This window comes from Girardinichthys multiradiatus, chromosome 2 (assembly GCF_021462225.1).
Source record: "Girardinichthys multiradiatus isolate DD_20200921_A chromosome 2, DD_fGirMul_XY1, whole genome shotgun sequence".
NCBI lineage: Eukaryota > Metazoa > Chordata > Actinopteri > Cyprinodontiformes > Goodeidae > Girardinichthys > Girardinichthys multiradiatus.
The window spans coordinates 13,181,470-13,200,593 of record NC_061795.1 but is presented as its reverse complement, the minus strand read 5'-3'; the positions used below and the strand labels follow the sequence as shown (position 1 = coordinate 13,200,593).

General features: G+C 40.2%; 1 protein-coding gene across 4 annotated transcripts in view; it reads left to right on the top strand.

Moving 5' to 3' along the window:
• Positions 1-19,124, top strand: part of tdrd12 (tudor domain containing 12) — a 140,802-nt gene that overhangs the window by 46,974 nt on the left and 74,704 nt on the right. For all 4 annotated transcript variants that reach the window (XM_047383589.1, XM_047383579.1, XM_047383569.1 and 1 more), the window contains exons 14-16: positions 7,983-8,057; positions 9,615-9,675; positions 10,829-10,936. In XM_047383589.1, the coding sequence (XP_047239545.1) occupies positions 7,983-8,057; positions 9,615-9,675; positions 10,829-10,936 (244 nt within the window). The remainder of the gene's footprint in view (positions 1-7,982; positions 8,058-9,614; positions 9,676-10,828; positions 10,937-19,124) is intronic.

The following is a 19,124-nucleotide window of genomic DNA, read 5'->3' as shown; positions in this document are numbered from 1 at the left end:
AGTGCGGAGTACCCCGCCTTCTTGGTGTCCCTGTCGGGGATGCTGGAAAGTGCCCCTCCCGGGTTCTCCATTATTCTGCTGGGGGACTTCAACGCCCACGTGGGAAACGACAGTGACACCTGGAGAGGCGTGATCGGGAGGAATGGCCTCCCCGATCTGAGTCCGAGTGGTGCTTTGTTATTGGATTTCTTTGCTAGTCACGGATTGTCCATAATGATCACCATGTTCAAGCATAAGGGTGTACATCAGTGTACTTGGCACCAGGACACCCTAGGCAGGAGGTCAATGATTTACTTTGTTGTCGTATCATCAGACCTTCGGCCGCATGTTTTGGACACTCGGGCGAAGAGAGGGGCTGAGCTGTCCACTGATCACCACCTGGTGGTGAGTTGGATCAGCTGGAGAAGAGGAAAGCCAGGACAGACTTGGCAGGCCCAAGCGCATAGTGAGGGTCTGCTGGGAATGTCTGGCGGAGCCCTCGGCCAGGGATGTATTCAACTCCCACCTCCGGGAGAGCTTTGACCAAATTCCGGAGGATGTTGGAGACATAGAGTCCGAGTGGACTATGTACTCCGCATCTATTGTTGATGCTGCTGCCCGTAGCTGCGGCCGTAAGGTCTGCGGTGCCTGTCGCTGCGGCAATTCCCGAACCCGGTGGTGGACACCGGTAGTAAGGGATGCTGTCAAGCTGAAGAAGTCCTATCGGCTGTGGCTGGCTTGTGGGACTCCTGAGGCGGCTGACGGGTACCATGAGGCCAAGCGTGCCGCAGCCTGGGCTGTGGCAGAGACAAAAACTCGGGCCTGGGAGGAGTTCGGTGAGGCCATGGAGAAGGACTACCATTTGGCCTCGAAGCTATTCTGGCAAACCGTCCGGCGCCTCAGGAGGGGGAAGCAGTGCTTCGCCAACACTGTTTATAGTGGGGGTGGGAGGCTGCTGACCTTGACAGAGGACATTATCGGTTGGTGGAAGGAGTACTTCTAGGATCTTCTCAATCCTGCCATCACGCATTCCCTGGTGGAAACAGAGGCTGGGGACTCGGGGTTGGATTCTTTCATCAACGTTGTCAGAATATCAGTTCTTCCGTTGGCATCTTTAATAAGTTTCTGACGATACTCAAAAGTCTCTCTCATCTTCTGAAATATCAGGGACATGTCTGTGGTGTGGTTAAAAAGAGATGAGGCCTCCTGGCAGGCATCCCCATCAAGCTGTCTGTCAATAATCACTGTTCTCTTGGTATTTGGGCATCCAGATGAAATGTCACTGGAGCTACTTGGTGGCACAAGAGATCCTCTTGGAATCTTCCTCTGGACTGTTTTAAGACGCCATGAAATGTATCCTGTGCTGCTTGCTGCATCATAAAAGTGCTCCTAAAAAGAAAGAAGAAAAAAAAACAATCATATTTTTTTTATTCAACATTACATGGTTTTGGGTCACAAAATGCAAGAACATAATTGATAAAGAACATTACATAGCCTTTTTTTGGTATATGGATCTATCCCCAAGGCATACTCCTCTCTGACTGCTTTAGCAGGGAGGTGCCTAACGGCAGCACTTAAAAAGTGTAAATAAAACACCTACCCATGTTTATCAATCACGTGAGCCACCAGTATGTTCACCATTTGTCATCTTGTGGCATCAGTTAGGGTTTTTGTTGTTTTATACTCCTGCAGAACCTCTTCACCACCTGACTTGCTCTGTAGGACACCTTCAACCAGCTAACAAATGAGGAAAATATAAAAAAGGAAATACATGTTAATATGCAGATTAACCACACATGGTAAAACCGGTTTAAAGAGTTTAGAGGCTTACAGAAATCTTACTTTTTTTGCAGATACAGCATTATTAACATTCTCAGCTTTTTGCTTCTTGCTTGGGATCTCATCCATCAGAATTGTTGATGAATTTGAGCTGAAGCTCGAGTCAGACTCAGAAGCAAATGACCACTCTGAGAACTCTGAAGGAGAACAAAGTAAACATCAATTTCATCCTTTTGTAAAATCTTTATGATGCTTGATTTAATTTGCTTTAATATCTCACCATCGTTACAGAAAACTGTCAGCACATTGCCTTGTCTAACGAGTTCACTAAATATTTCTTCATCAACTTCAGTATCTGTTGCATCCTTGTATGTAACTTTGGCATCAGGCGGCAGGCAAAATCTTTCAATTACTGGAAAAGTAACAAGGCAAAATTTAGAACCTAATTCTCTGATCAGCCAGATTTTGTAATAATTTTTGTAATTCCATGGAGTAGTTTCATTTGGAGAACATATTGTAAACTCAAAATACATTGGCTTCCCCATTTTAACTTATCACTGATTGGTAAATGAAGTATTGAGAACTACATTTTTAAAAAGAATACCCATCATTTCTCCCCACACAGGTTAAACAAATAACAACAAACCTTTCTCATGGAACTGATGAAAGTCAAACTGCCTTTCAACCTCATCCAACTTCACATACTTGTGCTGCTCATCATACTTAACCTGGATCAGCATTGTACTGAGGCATGGAATTAACCTAGACAAAGCAAAACAACACAAGTCAAGTTCTCCCCTCATTGTGCAATACTGGTCTGGAGGTTGGGACAGGTCTCAGCGGTCCCACTGATGTCCCGGTGAAGGCTAATAGGCAGGAGCCTTTACATTCCCACGGCCAAACTCGTGATTTTAAATGGCAAAAAAACACAAAACTTAATTTTTCCTAAGTATATGGTCCAATAAATTACATTTTTTGTAAGAGTTACAGCTACAACAGTGTTACAGTTGTAAGTGCTACAGTTGCTAGCTAGCAACCCACACGAGGGGCAGCTAGCTAGCACATTGTGTAGATTTTTTTCAAAATGGACACATTCAGCTGCTATTCAGTTAAGTATTAATTAGTAGAAAAAGTCACATCAATGTAACAAGGCTTGGCTGACGATTTAGGAAGTTACACTTACCGTGTACAACACCAGGAGAAGAACAAAATGGAGCAGTTTTCAGAGTGAACTCAACCAAGACTTTGAAGACGGGTGAGGAGTTTATTTTACTCCCAGCAGAGTAGATTGAACACCGAAGCAAACAACTCTGGGAAATAGCTTGAACACGGGTCACCATTTAAATCGATAAGTGTTAAAACAACACTTAATGAGTTAAAATTAACTCTGAAACGTTTAACCCTGAATTTTGAACTCTAGTTTTTGCTGTGTAGCAAATGTAAAGAGTAGGAAATGAGGGTAATGTAAGATCGCTTGCTGGAGCTTGCGAGAAGTCTGGCCGCAGCATTCTGTATGGCTTGGAGGCGAGAAAGGGATGATTTATAGAAACCAGTAAACAGGGCATCACAGTAATCTATACACGATGATACTAATACATGGATTATTCTTTCCAGTTCAATTTAAGAGACTATATGTCACAGATTAGAAATGTTGCTTAAATGAAAGAATATTATATGAGTCACAGCCCAGAGAAGAATCAGATATTACACCAAGATTTCAAATACTGGAGTTGGACAAAAAGAAGCAAGAGTCTGTGTGATTTTTGTATGTAAATTAAGATGAGCAATGTTGGGAGTATGATTATTGATTGAATAATCTTGATCAATAATTATAATTACAAATCATAATCTGACAAAATCAATTTCTTAACCATAAATCCTCATTTACGAATCGAGACCAGAGATGTTTCTGGTGTTGTAATTGTGGCTCAACGCCTCTGACAATTACAACCGTTAAATACTCCGTAATAATTAATAACTATTGCCGGAGATGTCACTGTTTAATCGACCGTTTCTGCCGAAACGTGTGGAACTTGAACCTTATTTTGACTGACACCTCACTTTTTGCACACAATGAAACACCAAACGCTCTCTCTTTATCTATGTGAATATTTATTAATTTTCACCTACTCAACATGCAAAATTCTACAAACACAGGGGTAACACATCTAAATAAGCAAAATCAACAAACGGTAGTGGGTATGTATTGAGTTAACCAGCAGTTTATGGCACTACAGACGAAGGGAGAGGGGGATATGAGTGGTGGCGAGTGGTGGGGGTTGGAGCGCAGCTCCGACTGTCCTTATGGTCTTCTGATCATAAAACGTCCCCCTAACTCCTGACCACAAAGGATTGATAACTTTTGGCGGCAAGCTAGCACAGTGAGATTGAAGACAAAGGTAAAATGGAGAATTTTACCATGAGGTCGTTTTAACAGTCCAGTCTTGCAATGCACCCGCGTTCAGATAGTAAACACAAACAGCTCTGGGGGACACAGCGGATCCCGATATTACATAACACATCAAAGTTTCAACAAGCAAGGTTACATGCACATATTATTCAGAACACATGAGATCCTAACCAGCGATTCTGATCGCTTCTACAACCTCTGACCCTGCCCAGGCCTTCTAATAAAGAAATAAAAGATGGGTTTTACTTGTGTCGTCTTCTTCCAAGTGAGGGAATTCGAGCGAGGAAAAGTGGGGTTAAGTTAATGTGCGTCCACAATTAACTTCAGGGGAACGGTCAGTCTTTGTCCTTTGGTCTTCTTGACAAAAAGGAAAAATATGATCTGACCATCAAAGTCGACTTGAAAATGAAACACGGTAGCAGTTCGTCTCTCCGAAACTCCGTGTCTCCAGTTACGTGTTAACTCACGTCTTCGATCGGCAAAGTGAAATCTCTGGCCTTCTTAGTCCAAAAACTTCAGTTATGAATGGTTCGTTGTCCAACGAGAGAGAATGAATGAAACTCTGCTCAGAGCTCTTCTCTTAAAGTGACGCGCTTCAATCGCCAAACCGATTTCTAGCAGAAGGCAAGTTTTCAAACATGAGCGCCTCCTATATAGCACCCTGTGATGTCAGACTGGGGACGCCCAGTCATATCAGTCAGTCATATTGGTCGCAATGCTCGATGGGATATGTAGGAGCGGGCTGTCCTGGGTACAAAATGGCCGATGCCATTGGAGGGGCACAGTGACGTCCAACAACGTGCAGATAATCCAATACTCAGCAAACAAGTGGTCCAACAGCAATAATCATGGTCTCAGTCTTTTTGGTGTTTAAAACAAGATAGTTGCTGGAATAAATCTGGGATAAACGGTGGTGTAGGGTGGGCAACCTATCCAGCTGATGTGGCTTAAAATACATATATGTTTGAAAGTCATCTGCCTAAAAGTGATAACAAATGTCATCAAAAGATTAAAAGATGATGCCAGCTAAAGGAAGCAAATAAAAAGCAAATAACAATGGACCCAGAACCAACCCATGTGGAACACAACAAGTTAGAAAGGTGATCTTAGAAGTGCACTTGTTTGCCATGAAATAGAAAGTCCTCCAGATAAATAAGATGTAAACCAATCTAGTGCAGAACCAGATTTTCAAAAGAGCCATCTCAGTGGAGGGAAGTTTTTGAATGTTTCCTCATGTCTGTTTTCCTCTGCTGTCCAGTCTCATTACTTTTAATTGGTCACATTCCCCTCAGTTTCCCCGCAACCTTGTTCCACACCTGTTACTTGTTCCCCATGATTACTCTGTCCCTCTGTTCATTGGTTCTCCCTGTTTTCCCCGTTTGTATTTAAGCTCTCTAGTTGTCATTGTTCCCCGCTGGTTCCTCTCGTCAACTACCCTGTTATCTTCTCAAGTTCTTCCTAGTGGTTTGTTTTCTGTTCTGCCTCCTCAACCTGTTCTCTGTGGATTACCTGCACTCAGTACTCTGCCTGCCTGCCTGCCTGTAAGTCTGTTGTGCATCTTCAACATTAAAACTTCAACTACTCACCATGCGACCTCCTCGCCATGTTCTCCACTTTGGTCCAACATCAAAACCCTTGAATATGACACAGAGAGTCTGTTTTTGGTTTGGTAATTAACAGCATGTGAATATGATGGTTGGGGGAAAAATACCTGCTGACCACAATGAGAAATTTCAGTTTTGCTCATTTTTCCCTGACACAAAATTAGACTGATGCATAGGAATTGAATAGAAAACATACGAAAAAGCCACCGAGCTCAAAATTCACAGTTGCAAAAACCTGACTCTAACATTGTAGCAGCTATCTTTGATCTACTTGTAGCATATTTTAAACTTCATTTTTCAGTCCAAAATTTGTTCCTCTTGAAATATTACTACCCCTAAATATAATTTCTGTAAATAGTTTTACTTAGTCTAACTTCAACAGGCTACAAAGTAAAACTGGAGATGTTCTTCAAAGTACTCTTGTTGAAAGTCCAGGACATGCAAAACCAAGGTGAATGCGTTTCACTTGAACATACAGGTCCTTCTCAAAATATTAGCATATTGTGATAAAGTTCATTATTTTCCATAATGTCATGATGAAAATTTAACATTCATATATTTTAGATTCATTGCACACTAACTGAAATATTTCAGGTCTTTTATTGTCTTAATACGGATGATTGTGGCATACAGCTCATGAAAACCCAAAATTCCTATCTCACAAAATTAGCATATTTCATCCGACCAATAAAAGAAAAGTGTTTTTAATACAAAAAACGTCAACCTTCAAATAATCATGTACAGTTATGCACTCAATACTTGGTCGGGAATCCTTTTACAGAAATGACTGCTTCAATGCGGCGTGGCATGGAGGCAATCAGCCTGTGGCACTGCTGAGGTCTTATGGAGGCCCAGGATGCTTCGATAGCAGCCTTTAGCTCATCCAGAGTGTTGGGTCTTGAGTCTCTCAACATTCTCTTCACAATATCCCACAGATTCTCTATGGGGTTCAGGTCAGGAGAGTTGGCAGGCCAATTGAGCACAGTGATACCATGGTCAGTAAACCATTTACCAGTGGTTTTGGCACTGTGAGCAGGTGCCAGGTCGTGCTGAAAAATGAAATCTTCATCTCCATAAAGCTTTTCAGCAGATGGAAGCATGAAGTGCTCCAAAATCTCCTGATAGCTAGCTGCATTGACCCTGCCCTTGATAAAACACAGTGGACCAACACCAGCAGCTGACACGGCACCCCAGACCATCACTGACTGTGGGTACTTGACACTGGACTTCTGGCATTTTGGCATATCCTTCTCCCCAGTCTTCCTCCAGACTCTGGCACCTTGATTTCCGAATGACATGCAGAATTTGCTTTCATCTGAAAAAAGTACTTTGGACCGCTGAGCAACAGTCCAGTGCTGCTTCTCTGTAGCCCAGGTCAGGCGCTTCTGCCGCTCTTTCTGGTTCAAAAGTGGCTTGACCTGGGGAATGCGGCACCTGTAGCCCATTTCCTGCACACGCCTATGCACGGTGGCTCTGGATGTTTCTACTCCAGACTCAGTCCACTGCTTCCGCAGGTCCCCCAAGGTCTGGAATCGGCCCTTCTCCACAATCTTCCTCAGGGTCCGGTCACCTCTTCTCGTTGTGCAGCGTTTTCTGCCACACTTTTTCCTTCCCACAGACTTCCCACTGAGGTGCCTTGATGCAGCACTCTTGGAACAGCGTATTCGTTCAGAAATTTATTTCTGTGTCTTACCCTCTTGCTTGAGGGGGTCAATAGTGGCCTTCTGGACAGCAGTCAGATCGGCAGTCTTACCCATGATTGGGGTTTTGAGTGGTGAACCAGGCTGGGAGTTTTAAAGGCCTCAGGAATCTTTTGCAGGTGTTTAGAGTTAACTCATTGATTCAGATGATTAGGTTCATAGCTTGTTTAGAGACCCTTTTAATGATATGCTAATTTTGTGAGATAGGAATTTTGGGTTTTCATGAGCTGTATGCCAAAATCATCCGTATTAAGACAATAAAATGCCTAAAATATTTCAGTTAGTGTGCAATGAATCTAAAATATATGAATGTTAAATTTTCATCACGACATTATGGAAAATAATGAACTTTATCACAATATGCTAATATTTTGAGAAGGACCTGTACATTTCACATTAAATGTATGTTAAGTGTTTATGTAGTTTAGCTAAGTAAGATATGACTGCATATTGTTTGCAACGTGATACTACATGTAAAGCTTGCTTCGTGTTTTTTATCTGATCTTTTAGTGATTTGAATAAAACAGTGGACTGCAGACACAAAACAGAACTGCGGAGGAGTGAAGAGGACAGGGTCTGTTCACGGTGAGCCCAAGATTTGGTTCCACTGCCAAGCTGCTTACTTAGCCCCAAAGATTTTTGTTTTTATTGTTAAAATTAAAAAAAATTCCAACACCAAAGAACCCAGTGCTAGTAAAGCAGGAGAACCAGGGTGGTGATGGACTCATGCACAATCGTAAATTGGTTAGTTTAACTTTGTTCCATTTATTCAAGACTTAATAACGCAAAGCTTTAACTTTTAAAAGAAGCTGAAGTAGCCCTCTTTCTGCATTGGTTTGGCATGGTGTGGGGATAGTTGATGGTTTTGTGGGGCCAGGCTTGAGCGGATGGGCAGTCTGTTTTGGTGTTGAGTTGTCTGAGCGGGAGGATCTAGCTCAGAATAACACAAAATTATTCGCTCTAATCTTCCTGCTGTTTGTGTTGCTGAGTTTTAAATATAGGTCAACACAACAAATAAAGCTGCTGTAAAAATCATTGCTTGCTGCTGAAATAAACACATTTTGCTGCTCTTTAGGATTGTTTGCTCTTTCAAGCAGGAATAATAGACACCAACACTAAAAGGGCATCTGCTGTGTGTAAAAATACTGTCAGCACTGTAAAGTGCATTCACAAAAGGTTATTGTTGGAAACTGTTAATAGATTGGGCTGTTTTTACGTGGACATAATGACAGTATAATGATATAGAAGGTCTGCATGCAACAGAGGGAAAAATCAAATGATGAAATATGAAGATGTCAGTATGTTGTGACCCTCTGGCTTTGTAAAAATAGACCTGCGTATTTTGTTATATTTTACTTTGTATAGCTCCAGTGAAATCTTTTGTCTAGTACTGGAACTACATGAGTGGAGAAGCCTGACAGTGCTGGGTTGATAAATTTTCTAAAAAAAAAAGTTTCCCTTAATGATAAGTCACTATAATTTTATTATTTTACCAGATAAAACAGCATTAAGCTGTCATCCTGTTGGCTTTTTATGCTATTGTTGTGTAAATCACTGATAAATGACTTCCAACACCTTTAAACAACCTTTAAAATACAAGGTTTGTTGTTAAATCACCTTTAGCTGTTGACTGATCTTTTGTAGCACCCTGCATGACAGCTGTGTGTATGACAAACTGTATAACATTTTATGAAGCTTGGCAAGTTTAAAAATGTGCTCTAAAGGTGAAGACCCATTTGTACCAACACTAAAGCATATTATGTGTCGAACACGGTTTCGTAGAACAGGGCTTCTGTTTTTCATTTATGTAGTTTTGGGTTGTCTTTTTAATTTCAGAGTGTAAAAACATTCCATGTTAATAGTAACATTAGTATCAAGAATATTATATAACTATATAACTTTTGATCATCTAAGATCTAAATCTAAAAAAACAAAAAACAATTATGTTAGGAAATGAGAAAACATAGAATCCTTAGAATTAAACTTTTCTTAGCTCTGAACTGACAGAAAAACACATCTCCTGACAAGCTTCTCCATGCCTTTAGCAGGAGAGGTTTCATCTTATTTAGTTTTTCTCTGAGTATTGATGTCTTGTAAAGCTTTGAATTAACTTATGATTTCTGATTTTCTTGTCTGCTGTAGCCTTTTAGAGTGGCTGAACCCAGAGCCTTTTACCTCTGACTCAAACACAGGAGATGAGGTGGTAAGTTTTCCTGGCTTTGAATATTTGAAACAAACTTCTTTGCAAGAACTTCCACTTACATTTATGTTACCTTACCGAAGGCCTCAAGGAGAATGGGTTTTATGTTGGGATTTGATTGCATTGCTTATGTATCCCTTAATTAATCTTAGAGCAATTTAAAATGTATCCTTCTATCCCTTACACCCACAGCATCCTGGTCAGGGTCACAGGATGCCTTGTGGTTGATTGGCAAGAAGCAGGGTACACCTCTGGATAGGTCTAAACATTGTTCTTTTTAAAGGTTTTTTTGTAAGCCTTTTTGTATAATATTGATGAAATGCTCTGCTTTAGATGCTTGTAATGGTTCTCAAAGTGTATATTGTTCCCAGAGTTGAAAGAAAGATTTCAGTTCTAGTATGTCAGACCATCTTCTTAACTTGTTGTCCCACCCAAAGGGACTATATTTAATATTGCCTTCTATTGGCATGGTCCTTGAAGTAGATATTAGTCCTTCAATCATTTTCTTAATCTTTGTCCACACTCACCTGTTCATATTTTATTTTCTAAACAGAGTTTGGTGATACTGACCTTAACGTTTGGGTTTAGTTCTGTCCGCACTTAATTTGTGTGTGACCAATTTTTTAACTCATTTAAGAACTGCACTCTGCTCTGATGCCCAGTAGTAATATTTGAGAGATGGTGAACCGCATCTCATCTTTTGGCAAAAGTTACATTTTTTGTCTAATCTTTTGTCTTTCTTTGCCAAAAAAAAGTGTAGTGCTGAGTTTATTTAATAAATTTAAGATAGAGTTGGACTCTTTATAAGGTTAGACAGGAATGAAACCAGAAGTCTAGGTAGGAGATTTTTATTGTTTTAACTTTACTGAGAAAAGATGAGGGAAAAATCTTCCATTGAGTCCTGCCACTTCTTTCTTTTTTTTAATTTAATTAACTGGATGAAAATGATTTCAAATAATGGTTGTTTTAGGTAGGGTTCTGAAGCCTTGCTTAAACCAACAAAAAGAAACCTTCCAAATTAATTGTGTAGGCTCAGATTGTGCCTCAGATTTATTTTTGACCCTCATATTTCGCAGTTGTTTCCTTAATTCTAGCTGCTTCTTAGGGCATTCAGTCTGTTTTTCTTCATCTTCTCATGAATCTTTTTGTTTTCTAGCCTTTACTCAGCGATCCCTGGGTTAAGGGTATTCTATGTCATTCAGCCATTTCAGTGGAACCATGCAAAACTTTGGAGGATGCTCCCATCACAGATTCTCTACGTCAGGTAAAGAATAATGTGCCCTGAGTTGAGTTCTTGAACTGTTTTGCTTTTGGAGGTAATAGTAAAAACTTGAACAAAAATGTTTAATGTATAATAATATAATATAATTTTATAAAATATTTCAGTGAACTGAGGCGGAAGTAGAGACGGTTTTTGTTTAAAAGCACCTCAGGAATCCGGTATTTCAGTCCTTATCTTGATTTTATTGCATCTGAAAAACTGCAGGGGGTGCTTCAATGTGAGGTGGTTCTGTTTCAAAATATTTTCACAGTTATATAATGCAAGGAATGTAAGCAAAATAAGACACCAAGCAGTGATCTTCTCCTTGGCTTTGTTGGTCGCTTCATACAATTGTAGCTGTTCAATAAAGCCTTTATGGCAAATATATACATCCCAGTCTGCCCTGCTAAGCACTCAGTGCCAAAGCCTTGGCGATGTACATTTCATCATCTGTAGCTGCCCACTGGGTTCTGCGAGGGTAGCAGCAAACCTCTCATTTGAATAGTGTTCCCAAAAGTAAAGCTAATAAAGAAAATTGTGAATTGGATCACAGGGTAAAGAAAAATTTTGAAACATGTAGTGGGATGAATCTGCTGGTTTCTCTAAATGGACAAATTAAAGGAGACCACTACCTGTTGCAGCAGTTGGTTACCATCGAGTCTGACCTTAGTTCCGTTCGTCTGATGTTGCTGACGAATATAATGTATTGATTTTTTGAGGCAGCCCCCCTTGCTCCTTCAGTTTTGACGGGCCCGGTCACTTTACAAGTGACCATTGTATGTCTTTGATTTCAGTGAAATGACAATTAATGGTAGTAGTACTAGTACTAGTAAAAGGCAGCCATTAGTCGTTAAAAAACTTTTAAAAAGTATTGCTTCCCTGTATGTTAAAACAGGCAAGAAAACAATTAAAAGTATGTACCTTGATTAAGTTGTGCAGCTATTTAATTTTTTTATTATTGCAGATTTTATTAATGCATCTATGTTAGGGACGCGCAATGTATCTGCATTAACATCGGTACTGGCCGATATTAGTAATTTTTTAAGCGTACCAGATTTACTGTTTTCGGGAAAAGTTTTTATAAAAATTTAAATTTTCTGGTAATGATTAGGGGTGTAACAAGATCTCATCTTATGAGATATCGCGAAATTAAAACCTCACAATAGTTCTCGTTGAGGTGAATGCTATACAGGTCCTTCTCAAAATATTAGCATATTGTGATAAAGTTAATTATTTTCCATAATGTCATGATGAAAATTTAACATTCATATATTTTAGATTCATTGCACACTAACTGAAATATTTCAGGTATTTTATTGTCTTAATACGGATGATTTTGGCGTACAGCTCATGAAAACCCAAAATTCCTATCTCACAAAATTAGCATATCATTAAAAGGGTCTCTAAACGAGCTATGAACCTAACCATCTGAATCAACGAGTTAACTCTAAACACCTGCAAAAGATTCCTGGGGCCTTTAAAACTCCCATCCTGGTTCATCACTCAAAACCCCAATCATGGGTAAGACTGCCGACCTGACTGCTGTCCAGAAGGCCACTATTGACACCCTCAAGCAAGAGGGTAAGACACAGAAAGACATTTCTGAACGAATAGGCTGTTCCCAGAGTGCTGCATCAAGGCACCTCAGTGGGAAGTCTGTGGGAAGGAAAAAGTGTGGCAGAAAACGCTGCACAACGAGAAGAGGTGACCGGACACTGAGGAAGATTTTGGAGAAGGGCCGATTCCAGACCTTGGGGGACCTGCGGAAGCAGTGGACTGAGTCTGGAGTAGAAACATCCAGAGCCACCGTGCACAGGCGTGTGCAGGAAATGGGCTACAGGTGCCGCATTCCCCAGACCTGGGCTACAGAGAAGCAGCACTGGACTGTTGCTCAGTGGTCCAAAGTACTTTTTTCAGATGAAAGCAAATTCTGCATGTCATTCGGAAATCAAGGTGCCAGAGTCTGGAGGAAGATTGGGGAGAAGGAAATGCCAAAATGCCAGAAGTCCAGTGTCAAGTACCCACAGTCAGTGATGGTCTGGGGTGCCGTGTCAGCTGCTGGTGTTGGTCCACTGTGTTTTATCAAGGGCAGGGTCAATGCAGCTAGCTATCAGGAGATTTTGGAGCACTTCATGCTTCCATCTGCTGAAAAGCTTTATGGAGATGAAGATTTCATTTTTCAGCACGACCTGGCACCTGCTCACAGTGCCAAAACCACTGGTAAATGGTTTACTGACCATGGTATCACTGTGCTCAATTGGCCTGCCAACTCTCCTGACCTGAACCCCATAGAGAATCTGTGGGATATTGTGAAGAGAACGTTGAGAGACTCAAGACCCAACACTCTGGATGAGCTAAAGGCCGCTATCGAAGCATCCTGGGCCTCCATAAGACCTCAGCAGTGCCACAGACTGATTGCCTCCATGACACGCCGCATTGAAGCAGTCATTTCTGCAAAAGGATTCCCAACCAAGTATTGAGTGCATAACTGTACATAATTATTTGAAGGTTGACGTTTTTTGTATTAAAAACACTTTTCTTTTATTGGTCGGATGAAATATGCTAACTTTGTGAGATAGGAATTTTGGGTTTTCATGAGCTGTATGCCAAAATCATCCGTATTAAGACAATAAAAGACCTGAAATATTTCAGTTAGTGTGCAATGAATCTAAAATATATGAATGTTAAATTTTCATCATGACATTATGGAAAATAATGAACTTTATCACAATATGCTAATATTTTGCAATCACTCCCCAGTTGTGGTCAGCATGGATTCGTCTGAGAAAGTTGAAGTGGAAGACACCCCAACAACGTTTAAGGCTTTTGTTTGGCAGCACTTTGACTATTGCCTACCTCTATGATCGGTATTCGTCTCGTAACCTCTCCTACAATTCTTTGGGATGCTTAAAAGGCTGTTATAGGATAGTATAGGTTATACCTCACCTTTAAAAAATAAACTGATTGAACAATTAAGGGAGCTCCAAGAACAATTTAATATTTTGGAAAATACTCATAAAACTACTGGAAGTGAGATATTAAAAACAAAACTCAAAAAAACGGCATAAAAATGTTTTTTCAAATTAAATAAAAAAGAAAATGATATTCTTACCACAAAGATACTATGAGATACTATAAGGGCTGGGGGCAAATCAGCCAGCTTACTGGCTTTTAAATTGAAAAAACAACAATTACAAAATACAATATATAAACAAACAAATACTTTAGTATGTAAATTGGCTAAGATTAAAATAGATAGAAAACATATTTCTATCTTTTTTTATAAACAATTGTATACCCAACCTAAAGCAGATGGGAAAACTCATGACTGATTTTCTGGATACGATTCATTTACCTAAAATATCTTGTGATCAAAACAATGGTCTTCTATCCAAAATAACCAAACTTAAAATTAAAAAAGCCATTTCTGAGGCCAAAACTAATAAGGCACCAGGGCCGGACGGCTTCCCGTCAGAGTGGTATAAACAGATGAAAGATCTTGTGGTCCCAACTTTGAAAACTGTATTCAATTATGTATTACAAAATGGAGTAATGCCACCATCTTGGAGCGAGGCATCCATCTCATTGATAGCTAAGGAGGGTAACGATAGGCTTCAGTGCGGTAATTACCGTCCTACAAGCGAGCTTAACCAAGACTATAAATTATTTACACATTATTTCAAAAAGATTTGAGAGTATACTACTTAAAATCATTAGTTTGGATCAAGCAGGATTAATAAAAAATAGACACAGGATAACATTTGCTGAACCCTACACATCATTGATCATATTGTTAAAAGTCAAAATGAGATGATACTAATTAGCCCAGATGCCGAAAAGGCATTTGATAGGGTAAATTGGGAATTTCTGTACAAAAGTCTGGGTAAATTTGGTTTTAATCAATCATTTATAAGTGAATCAAGCTTTATATAAATGTCCAAAGGCAAGAATTAAAGTAAACGGAGCCCTCTCTCAAATATTTGAATTGCAGAGAGGAAGTAGACAAGAATGCCCAAGTAGCCCATTATTTGCTCTTTATTGATGCATTGAGTCGAGGGATAATTCAGAATGCTAACATCACAAGAATAAAATTGTTTGTACAAGAGCATAAGATTTCTCTTTTTTGCAGATGATGTCCTAATCTACTTGACAAATCCAGTTTCATCTTTCCTTAATCTCCTTTCTTATTTGGAAACATTTGGCTCAGTGTCTGGCTATAAATCTTAATATCGCTAAAACACAATTACTAAGCTTAAATTACCAACCTAGCCAAATACTGACCTCTTAAGATTTTTAAAATTTGGGACCTGGATTGTTTGAAGTATCTAGTAGTCAATATTTCAAAAGATTTATCTAAATTATATGATGTAAATTTAATAATTTTAATAAAAATAATTATGGATATTAGAAGATGGGATTTAATACCAATATTTAATTTTGAATCCCGTGTAGAGACCATTAAAATGAACATACTGCCTAGGTTACTGTTCCTGTTTGAGACTCTTCCTATTGTTATTTCAGACAAACAATTCAAGAAATGGGACAAAGCGATCACTAGGTTTATTTGGCAGGGTAAAAGACGGAGAGTGCATCTTAAAACCCTTCAGTTAGAAAAAGAGAAAGGCGGCCTGGCTTTACCTAACTTCAAGGATTACTACATCTCAGCCCAATTCAGACTATTGGTATGCTGATGTAATTTAAAATATAAAGCGAGATGAAAAGAAATAGAATTGTGCCTTTCTGGAGGTTGTCCAATACAAGCTAGACTTGGAGATAAAAGGCTCATTAAAGAGCAGTTACAGCAAAACTCTTCTCTTTATGTGAACATTTATTGAAACCATATAGCAAAACAATGGCTATTCTGGTCCAAAAATCTTCACCTAACTAAATATGCACTATTCTACAAAAGGGAGTAAAGTGACTATCTAAAATTTATATAAAAGAAAATTATCCATTGAGTGTCTATGAAGATCAAACCAGCAGTTTTATGGACAAAAGGTGCAATTTGGGTGAACTTGGAAAGTGGAGCAGATCCACTGTACAGGGAGCCTTCTTGGTGCATTGGTGTTGCACATGCACCTTGCTGATCGGATCCGCGCTCCGTGATCAAACTACACTTGCACACCAAATAACACAACTCAGCATAACACTTCAATTAATATCGCATGCAACAAGTTAATACTTTTTCCTGGTGATTCCAAATCACCTTAAACTGTGCCTCCCCCTGCCCAGACCTGTAAATACACCTATCCGGTTTAATATAAAAAAGAACAAAATTACTTTGACGTTGACTTCTTCTCTTCACCGGCTTGAGGATGGGTCATAGGTCTGAAGAAAAACGGGGGGGACCAGCGTGTCACGCGTCTGTGATCAGTTCAAAAATGGTAAAATATTCATCTGTCCAAAACAGGAAAATATGTGGAACTGTTGCAGTCGACTGAATCAACAGGGAGGAAAACTCATCTCCTTGGCAACAAACCTCTGTGGGTTTCCACCTACACCGGAGTATTGGCAGGGTCTTTGATTGGTTATGAATCTTTTGACCTGCTTGTATCAGAAAGATTTCCAGCTTTCAAGCTCTTCCGGGAATGGCTCTGTGGAGGAAAGGTTTGCCTGCGAGCTTCTGCCTCTCCAGATGTGCCCCTCCGTCGCGTCGTCCTGTGAGACATGCTGGAAATGGCAACGAAAGTTTGGTTTCCGTGGATTTTATAACCCCGGGTGACATCAGAGCTGTCTTTCAGTCACTTGGCCTTGTCTTTCAGTGTTAAACCCTGTCTCTCTCCTAGACATAGCTGACTGAGCTTTTACTGTGACTAATTGTATGTGCTCTCTTCTAACCTTGAAAACTGGCTCAGAGGTGATCTGTTTTTTCTTCCTAGATGAAACGACTAAAGGAGCTACATCCATTAACATGTACTTTTCCTTTCCATAGAAAGTACTCCTGAATCAGTACTTCAGTGTTTTTTTTCCTTCTCTGCTCTGTTTTCTCAAACCCCCAGTCGGTCGTGGCAGATGGCCACTCATACTGAGCCTGGTTCTGCTGGAGGTTTCTTCCTGTTAAAAGGGAGTTTTTCCTCTCCACTGTCACTACATGCATGCTCAGTATGAGGGTGCTTCATAGTCAGCACCAGTGACTGTCCACTGTCGCTACATGCTCATCCAGGAGGAGTGACTGCTACAAGTCACTGACTCGATTCAATCTGCTGGGTTTCCTTAGATAGAAAAACTGAAATATCTGACTGCACTGTTTGATAGTTAGGATTAATAGAAATATACAGTACAGACCAAAAGTTTGGACACACCTTCTCATTCAAAGAGTTGTCTTTATTTTCATGATTATGAATATTGTAGCTTCACACTGAAGGCATCAAAACTATGAATTAACACGTGGAATTATATACTGAACAAAAAAGTGTGAAACAACTCAAAATATGTCTTATATTCTAGGTTCTTCAAAGTAGCCACCTTTTGCTTTGATTACTGCTCCGTACACTCTTGGCATTCTGTTGATGAGCTTCAAGAAGTAGTCACCTGAAATGGTTTTCACTTCACAGGTGTGCCCTGTCAGGATCAATAAGTGGGATTTCAAGCCTTATAAATGGGGTTTGGACCATCAGTTGTGTTGTGCAGGAGGTGGATACAGTACACAGCTGATAGTCCTACTGAATAGACTGTTAGAATTTGTATTATGGCAAGAAAAAAGCAGCTAAGTAAAGAAAAACAAGTGGCCATCATTACTTTAAGAAATGAAGGTCAGTCAGTCCGAATAATTGGGAAAACTTTGAAAGTGTCCCCAATGCAGTCTCAAAAACCATCAAGCGCTACAAAGTAACTGGCTTACATGAGGACCGCCCCAGGAAAGGAAGACCAAGAGTCACTTCTGCTGCGGACGATAAGTTCATCCGAGTCACCAGCCTCAGAAATTGCAGGTTAACAGCAACTCAGATTAGAGAACAGGTCAATGCCACACAGAGTTTTGCAACCAGACACATCTCTAGAACAACTGTTAAGAGGAGACTGTGTGAATCAGGCCTTCATGGTAAAATAGCTGCTAGGAAACCACTGCTGATGACAAGCAACAAGCAGAAGAGACTTGTTTGGACTAAAGAACACAAGGAATGGACATTAGACCAGTGGAAATCTGTGCTTTGGTCTCATGAGTCCAAGTTTGAGATCTTTGGTTCCAACCACCATGTCTTTGTGCGGCGCAGAAGAGGTGAACGGATGGACTCTACATGCCTGGTTCCCATCGTGAAGCATGTAGGAGGACGTGTGATGGGGTGGGGGTGCTTTGCTGGTGACACTGTTGGGGATTTATTCAAAATTGAAGTCATACTGAACCAGCATGGCTACCACAGCATCTTGCAGCGGCATGCTATTCAATCCGGTTTGCGTTTAGTTGGACCATAATTTATTTTTCAACAGGATAATGACCTCAAACACACCTCCAGGTTGTGTAAGGTCTATTTGACCAAGAAGGAGAGTGATGGGGTGCTGCACCAGATGACCTGGCCTCCACAGTCACCGGACCTGAAACCAATTGAAATGGTTTGGGGTGAGCTGGACCGCAGAGTGAAGGCAAAAGGGCCAACAAGTCTTAAGCATCTCTGGGAACTCCTTCAAGACTGTTGGAAAACCATTTCAGGTGACTACCTCTTGAAGCTCATCAACAGAATGCCAAGAGTGTGCGGAGCAGTAATCAAAGCAAAAGGTGGCTACTTTGAAGATCCTAGAGTATAAGACATATTTTCAGTTATTTCACACTTTTTTGTTCACTATATAATTCCACATGTGTTAATTCATAGTTTTGATGCCTTCAGTGTGAAGCTACAATATTGATAGTCATGAAAATAAAGAAAACTCTTTGAATGAGGTGTGCCCAAACTTTTGGTCTGTACTGTATGTACCTGACTTGAAATCTATATGATTCGATTGAATTGACTTAGCCTATTTTAAAGTTTCCCACCTTTCAAACAATACAACAGGAAACAACAGTCTCCAACTATTTTTACCTCTGCCTTCCTCCCATTCTGTTGGATGGAATAAGGTGGGGTCAGGTTTAGCCTAAACTGGCTCAGTTATGGTTGAGGTGCAAACACACCCTCCATTTCTGCTACCTGTGCGACACCTTCTCTTTTCCAATGGTTATAATCACTCTGACTGAGAGAGGTACCCCCAATTCTTGTGGTTT